General features: G+C 54.4%; 1 protein-coding gene across 5 annotated transcripts in view; it reads right to left on the bottom strand.

The window, feature by feature from the left end:
* Window positions 1-1,363: 1,363 nt before the first annotated feature.
* Window positions 1,364-7,445, bottom strand: part of PLEKHD1 (pleckstrin homology and coiled-coil domain containing D1) — a 25,624-nt gene continuing 19,542 nt past the window's right edge. For 3 of the 5 annotated variants that reach the window (XM_053928673.2, XM_045201795.2, XM_045201796.2), the window contains exons 8-14: window positions 6,754-6,847; window positions 5,098-5,276; window positions 4,418-4,550; window positions 3,953-4,097; window positions 3,450-3,599; window positions 3,011-3,132; window positions 1,364-2,080 (exon numbers count right to left, since the gene is read on the bottom strand). In XM_053928673.2, the coding sequence (XP_053784648.1) occupies window positions 1,976-2,080; window positions 3,011-3,132; window positions 3,450-3,599; window positions 3,953-4,097; window positions 4,418-4,550; window positions 5,098-5,276; window positions 6,754-6,847 (928 nt within the window). In that variant the 3' untranslated portion in view covers window positions 1,364-1,975. Of the gene's footprint in view, window positions 3,133-3,449; window positions 3,600-3,952; window positions 4,098-4,417; window positions 4,551-5,097; window positions 5,277-6,753; window positions 6,848-7,445 lie in introns of all 5 variants that reach the window. The other 2 variants (XM_024568211.3, XM_024568212.3) reach the window with 1 other exon arrangement.

The raw sequence follows: 7,445 nt of genomic DNA, 5'->3' as shown, positions 1-7,445 counted from the left end.
TGCATGGTTCCTCACTTTGGGGAGCCCTTAGAGAGACCCCGCAGTGGCACAGGGGTGAGCAGCTTCATCCTGGCTCATGACAGAAGCACAAGGTTCCCCGGGGGGCAGGTAACCTTCACCTGAGGGCTCCAGAACAGCTCTCTCATCTGGTGGGTTTAAATAACCACCTTCTTTAAACCAAATCCGACACACCGAGACGTGAGCGAGTCCATGTTCCACCGTCATCTTCCAAATTTCACGTGGATGGTGCCTGAGCAGCTGCAGGCTGCCCAGGTTGTGTGGCACTGGCTGGGATGGGATGGGTGGTGGGGGAGAACTACATCCTCCAGAAACAAGCACAGACAGTGGACCCTTCCGGGGCAGAACCCAGGGTTTTGCAGATCTCAGGCTTTGTCCATTAACGTATCATCAGGGAAAAGCGGGTGACCACAGAACTATCATCCAAACTGGGACACTTATGACAGCAAATGAACCGCACAAACCCGGACAGTCCTGGATGATAGATCACCTGTCTGACCAGGAAATAAACCAAATAGGAGAAGCCAGTTATTATGTCTTTCTCTCCCTTACATGACTATGAAACCAAAGCACACACCTCTCCTCATCAGGGCTGTCAGGTTTTGGTGAGGATACCGAAACTAGAAGGCCTTAAAATGAGGTTTGAAACTTTGCCTCCCTGAAGCTATCCTCACTGGCAAGGTCCCTTTGGTTCATGCTCAAATCAGAAGAACACCCAGCCGACAGCCCTTGTTACATGCGAACATCCAGGACCGCAGGGCGGGAACACAGATTTTTCAGTTAATTATGAAAAAGCCACTCCCAAGAGCCGCACCAGCAGGGAGTACTTCCTCAGGGGTAGAGAAACTTGCCTGGATGTTGGAGTACAAGCAAGCAATGCCGTAATCCACATTTGGCCTGCAGGGGGCAACATCTCCTCAGCAATGACCAACCACAAGCACTATTGCAGGAAACAATTAATTGGCCAAGGAATAGGTTTTGTTTAAAAAATAAATCAGATCAATATATTTCCTGTAAGCAATTTCCACCTTGACATATTCTCATATAGGGATATTGCTCTCTTTCTGTTTACAGTACTAGGTACAGAGTGAGTTTTTAACAAATAAATACTTATGAATTGACCGGTGTGTTGAAGATAACCCAGATTTGCCTGAGGCATGGTAAGTACAGGGTGAAACGGGAGGAAAGACACTAGGGGTTGGCGAATGTGCATGGAAAAACACTTGCCTTTCTGGTTAATAGTTGGCCCAGGAAAAAAATGCATTTGAAAATGTCCAAAAGATCCTTCTCCAAACGCAAACCAGTATTAATCTAATTAATGCTTTAAAAACAAAGACGCAAAAAATTAAACTGTAATCTTGGTTTTATAAATCTTCTCCCACATTTCAAAGTCCATCCTACATACACATTGCATAAGTTATTTCCAGGTTTATGCAGGTTACTACATGACTGAAGCTTTTAAATTTAGACTCCAATTTAGAGGCATTGATTCTGAAGCACCCCCACCTCTGTCCCCACCTAAAGAGCTTGGCGGAAGCCATCAAAGTCCACCCACCACAGAGGAGGGACCGTGGAGACTAGTTTCACCAAGCAGCTCTGAGTGCAGGGCAGGGGACACTTCTCCTCCCACAGAATAGTCCCACACAAGTCCCCAGGGACCTGCGCCTCTGCAGGGACTAACCCTGTCCCTGCTGGAACCCTGTCCCATCTGTCCGTCTCTCAGACTGAGCTCCTCACTCCGTTTTCCAAGCAGCAGAGAAGCAGCACCTTTAATGGCACCAGTGTCCCAGAGCACCCTGATCCCAGATAGAGCCCCTTTCTGGAGAGACCAACAGACTCGGGAGCCTTTGGAGTGTGGGCCTAGAGGGACAGGGGCTGGGTGAGGGACACACCCCAAGCCCTCAGCCTCATGGAGGGTGGCAGTTTTCCACAAAAGCTGCAGACAGGTGTTTCAGCTTCACCCCTGTTGACATGGGGCCAACCAACAGCTACTGGCCATTTCGCAGGCCCAGGTCCCCATCTTCCAGGGTTCACGGTCACACTGCTTCACTGGGTAAAGCCTCTGCAGGGAGAGGAGGGAACAAGGCCACCAAAGCAGGGGCAGCTGGGAGGGAGTCATCTGGGACACCATGGACCAACGGGGCCACCGTAGCCAGAGGGAGCAGCCTCCCAGTCCAACCAGGAAAAGATACTGCAGGAGTCAGGGCCACCTTCATCTGTTGCCTGACTAGCGGAATCCTCTCGGGAGCTCTCAGCGTCGCTGCCACCCCAGCTCCCAGCCAGGGGCCAGGGCCCTAGGCACACATGCAGGTGGGATGGGGGGGTGAGGGGCATTACATCACCCTCATAGGTTGCTGAGGCTATAGGTGGATGAGCTCGCCTGCAGCGGGGAGCAGGCAGGTGATTCCACAGCCAGGGTCCAAACTCAGGAAAGGTGATACTGTGGCGGTGTGGTGTGCCACGAACCCAGATGTGGCCAAAGTGAGGGCCCTCGACTAAGGGATATCTATAGGTCGCTGAAGCAGAGAGCGTTAGGAAGCCCCTCAGGGGAGGCAAGTGCCAAAATGAGGAGGGGAGGCCTGCACACACCAGGAAGGGCTGGATGGCAGCGTCACAGAGAGGTAGAGCAGGCATGACAGAGAGCTGTGGGCCCTGCCCACCACACTCCCCAACCAAAAAAGTCTCTACATGCAACCAGGCCTCTTCCTGGCCTCATCATGACAACCAGGCAGCACCCAGTTGGGCCCTCCAGGGCCTGGTACAGACCCAAGGGTAGAGCCTGGGGTGGGGGTGGTGAGGGAGATAGTATCCCTGTCCTTTGAGGGTGAGGCTGCCCCCCAGGTGCAGCCCTGGCCCAGAGGAGAGCTGAGAGAAGCCAGGCAGAGTCACCTCCCCCTGCTGCCCCTTCCCCAGGAAAGACCTGGAAGGTGGGGAGGAAAGCCCATCACTTCCCACCCTTGGGGAGCCCCGAGGGTGGTCCGGGCTGAGTCACCATGATGTGGTAGATGGATTCCCGGAAGCGCTGGTCTCGGCTCAGCCGCTTAGCCACCTCTTTCAGCTCCTCTATGTTGTTGGCTTCCAGCTGGGAGGTCATGAAGGACTGGGATGGCTTCACTGGGGAGATGATGGCCCCACGGGCTCATGAACAGCCCTTCCTCCACCACGGCTTTGTCCTGTTCCCAACCCCAGCCCACCTTCCTCATTCACTGCCCTACGTGGTGCTGGTTAAAACCAGCCTCTTCCCATCCCTGGGCTCCCCTAATCCTGGGGAAAACCCAAGGCTGGCGGAGCAGGTTCAAGGCCACACGGTCTGGCCTCAGAGCTGGGCCGGCCCTTCTCACTCTGCGGACTGCACTCTGCCCTTTTCCGGCCTTGTCACTGGTGGCCTGACTATCGCCATCCCACCAGGGCACACAGACGCCCACACTCACTGTCATTCCAGGTGGTGCTGGACCTGCGCCGGTGGAAACGGCAGCTCTTGATGCGGCGAGTGGCTGCCTTGTGGATGTACACAGAGTTCTTCATGATGACCGGCATCTTGGCCTCCAGCTCCGCGTTCCGGATGCACTCCTCGAAGAACCCTGCGTGGAAGTTCCATTGCATCCTCCCCTCCAGCCCCTTTCCGCCCCGCCCCTCCCTGGTCCAGGTGTGGCACAGGAGAGAAACTAATACACCCCATATCTTGGGAAACCAGCGCCACCTTCTGGGAGAAACAGAACTGCAGGCTTTTCCCTCCAGCCCCTACTGGAGGTCCTACAGCCAAAAGGAAGCTGCACCGAGGAGATGCCTGCAGGCAGGATTCTGGAGAAATGCCATCAGTACATAGAACATCTAATGCACACCAGGCTCTGTGTGGAGCTCTAGGCTCTGTTCCAGGTTCCATGGGGCTGGACTTGGCTTGGGCTGAGCTCTGGGGCTGAGGGGCCGGGCTTACTTTTCAGATGGCTCACGTCAGCTCGCATCCTCTCCTCCTTCTCCTTGTTCCGCACCTTGGAGTTGAGCCCTTGTTCCAGGCTCCTCAGGGCAGCTTCGGCCTCCCGCAGACGCCTCTCCAGGTCCATACGGACCTTCACCTCAGCCTAAAGGAGAGAGATGTGAGGTCCTGGGCAGCAGTTGCCACCTGCCCTGGAAGCCTTCCCTGATCACCCCCAGTTCAAGTGGGCTTTCTCGCCTTTGCACGTGAATGGAAGCTACCACCTCCAGCCTTGTGTCTTAGACCCTTGACCAGATGGCTCGGACTGGGCTGTACATGAGGCAATGATGCCCCACAGAAGTGGCAGGCCAGCTGCTTCCCCTCAAGGTGGCCTGCACCTGGCTGCTCAGGTCAGCAGGGAGCATTCAGGTAGCTGCCAGGTAACGTGCAGGGCTGTGAGGGAAGTCTCCAGGTGAGAGGAGGCACCTTGAGCTCCTGTTCGGCCTGCTGCTTCTGTGCCGTCAGCTCCTGCAGCGAGTTCTGCAGCGCCTGGGACTGGCTGGAATAGAACTCACGCTCCTCCTCCAGGGCCCGCGAGCGCTCCTCGTTCTCCTTCATCCTGCCCAGGGGGGAGAAGCCCTCGGTCAGAGCTCACCCAGGGTTTCCAGTGGCAGGGCTGCCCCTCATAGACAGACCTGTCTGGAGAAGCCCTGAGACCCAGGCTTCAGGAGTCCTTGAATGTTCGGGGTCCTGTCGCCCAGGTGAGGAGAGGAGAACAGTCTTAGAGTCAGAAGACCTGAGTCCTGGGTCAAGGCCTTGTTGGTTCTGTGACCTTAGGAAAGTCCTGTAACCCCTCCATGGCTCAGTTTCCCCCTCTCTAAAAAGGAGCTAAGAAGGCCTTCCCAGCAGGCCACAAAGCATAGTCGTACAGACCTAGTGACTGTCAGGACGGCTCGCACCATTGCAAGAGACAATGATGCAGTCGGTTCTGGGTAGTGAAGGTTCTCTTCCTGTTTGCCTGGTGGGAAAACTGAGTCCTAGGCAAAAGGAAGTGAGTGTCCTATCTGGGCAATGGCAACTAGAACCCAAAAGTCCAGGCGTCCAGTTCAAGGAAAATTACTGATCGCCGAAGTCAATCATGAACTTGAGGGTCCCAGGCTCCTCACCGTTTCTCTGCCAGGAGCTTCTCCTCCAAGAGCTGCTGCATCTTCTCCTCGATCTGCCTTAGGTTGCTATGGAGACCCCCATCGGGAGGGGGCTGCTCGCTCTGACTGGCCAGTGTCTGCCGTTGGTTCTCATTCTCCTCCAGCATTTCCAGGGTTTTCTTCTTCTCTATGGAGAGCTCCTGGCATGGACGGAGGGAGAGAAGAGAGAGAAGGGAGAGAAAGAGCCTAACTTAGGTTCTGCACCGTGGCTGACCTCAGCTGCCTTCCAACTCCAGGGAGTGAGGCCCTCCACTCTCAGTCCTCTGTGAGGCCCACCTGCAATGTCTTCATGCTTCCCTTGAGGTAAAAGACCAACCAAGATCTCCTTCCTCACAACAAGGCAAGGTCACCCCTCCATCAAGGGAGTCAGAGTGGAGCCCAGGGAGGCTTCCCAGACAGGTGGCACCTACTACAGCCAGGGCCCAAGACACAAGGGCACCATGACCTTCTGGGGTTCTTGTCCCTCCAGGGGCAAGTGTGTTGGGGCCATGTGATAAACACCCAACAGGACCAGACTGGAGATGGTTTGCGTTGTCCCCATTCATCAGACTGGGACCTTGCACTACCCAGGAATTCTGGTGCTGAAATATCCATGGGAACCCCTCCCACGATGTGAACTGGAAAAAGATAAACAAGTAAAGGCACCACAAACAAAGCCTCAGTCAGTCAAGGGAGAATAGAATCCCCTGCCCTCTGCCAGGCAGTTCATGAATGCAGTAAACACTACACCCTCCAGGACGTGCCAAGCTCACTTTAAGTGCTGGACTTGGAAAGACCTTAAGACTCAGCCTAGTGAAGTTCACAGTTTGGAAAACACAACCTGGTGGTGCGTTAAGTGCCATAACAGATGTACAAAGTGCCGTGGGAGCCGAGTTTACAGCAAATTCCTGCTGCATGAAGTCAGGGAAGACTGACCACAGTAATGTCCAAGCTAAGCCTTAGAAGGATGAAAGAGTTCTCCAGGCAGAAAAGAGGTGAAAGACATTCTGAGTAGAAGGGACAGTATAAGCAAAGGTGTGGAAGACGAGAGCTTGGCTTCCTCAGGGCATGTGAGCTCAGTGGTTTGGAGTAGGGGGTGGGGTGTCTTTGTTCAGGGTGTGGAAGGGCAGCAGAGGGCAACAGGGGAGGAGAGGCTGGCGCCAGAGTTTGCCCTTGCGTGCCATGCTGCAGAGTTGGCACTTTGTCCTTGACACATGCCACATTGCCCCTTCACAGTTTCTGTGGTATCAGATAGAGGTGACCCGAGCTGATTTCCCTTCGTGCTCAATTTCGCCCTGGAGTAGCTAAGAGAATGAACCACAGGAAGGAAGTGGTGAGAGGCCCTGCTACCCATCCTAATCAATCCTCCATCTGGTGTAAAAATATAAGCACTGAAGAAGGAGGATTTCTTGAGGCCGCGGTCATAGCAAGGGCAAACTTGAATTTACCCTTCTGGGTCCTGTTATGGAACTCATCAGCCGGCTGGAGTTCCCAATGGTCCACAGAGAGGAGACCCTTAGATCAGCACCCCTTTGTGCCCTGTTTAGCTTTGCAGATGGCTCAGTAACTGGAGAAATACTGTTGGAAAAAAAACAGTATCACGTAGCCCAACCAACCAGCCCACCGATGGCCCCTCACCTCCAGCGTCTGCTGCAAGGACTCTGTGAGATGCCTCAGCTCCTTCTTCTCTTGCTCCACTCCCTTGAGGCATCTTGCAGTCAGTTCTAGCTCCCTGCGGGGACAGAGGGTATGGGTATGGCAGTGCCCACCCCTCCCAGTCCCCTTTGTACCGGGATAGCTTGTTTCATCTCCCAGTAAGGTTCAGTGGGGTCCTTGGAAGGCCAGCCCCTCTGCATGGTTGGGCATGGGCCCAGGGATGAAAGGAGATCCCAGCTAAGTGGGGTTGAAGTCACTTGCTCCAAGCACTCATGCATTTGTCAGTGGGGAGAAACCCAGGGCCACCCCACAGGCAGAGAAGTGCTAGGGGACTCCAGGGGTCCTGGTCTCACCCCACCTTCCCTGGACAGTCCCTGCTAGAACCCACACTCACTCAGACATGGGACACAGCTGAGACCTTTCTCTGGGATGACAAACTCCTTGCTGTTTGTTTTTTTTTTTCCTTGCTGCTTTCTTAACAAGCCTGGGCCACCTTAGACTTCTACACCTGGTTTCCCCTCCTCCTGCTTGGAATGCCTTTCCCTTCTCTGGCTCAATTTTCCAAATCCATCTCCAAGGCCCAGCTCAGTCCAATCTCTGTTCAAGCCCGTAAGGATTGTGCATATATTTTAATTCCTATAGCACGGGGAGTTTGCCCCACACCTCCCAGCACT

The sequence above is a fragment of the Desmodus rotundus genome, chromosome 7, assembly GCF_022682495.2.
Source record: "Desmodus rotundus isolate HL8 chromosome 7, HLdesRot8A.1, whole genome shotgun sequence".
NCBI classification, from domain to species: Eukaryota; Metazoa; Chordata; class Mammalia; order Chiroptera; family Phyllostomidae; genus Desmodus; species Desmodus rotundus.
Note: the sequence above shows the minus strand (reverse complement) of the source record. Positions and strands in the feature narration are given on the sequence as shown.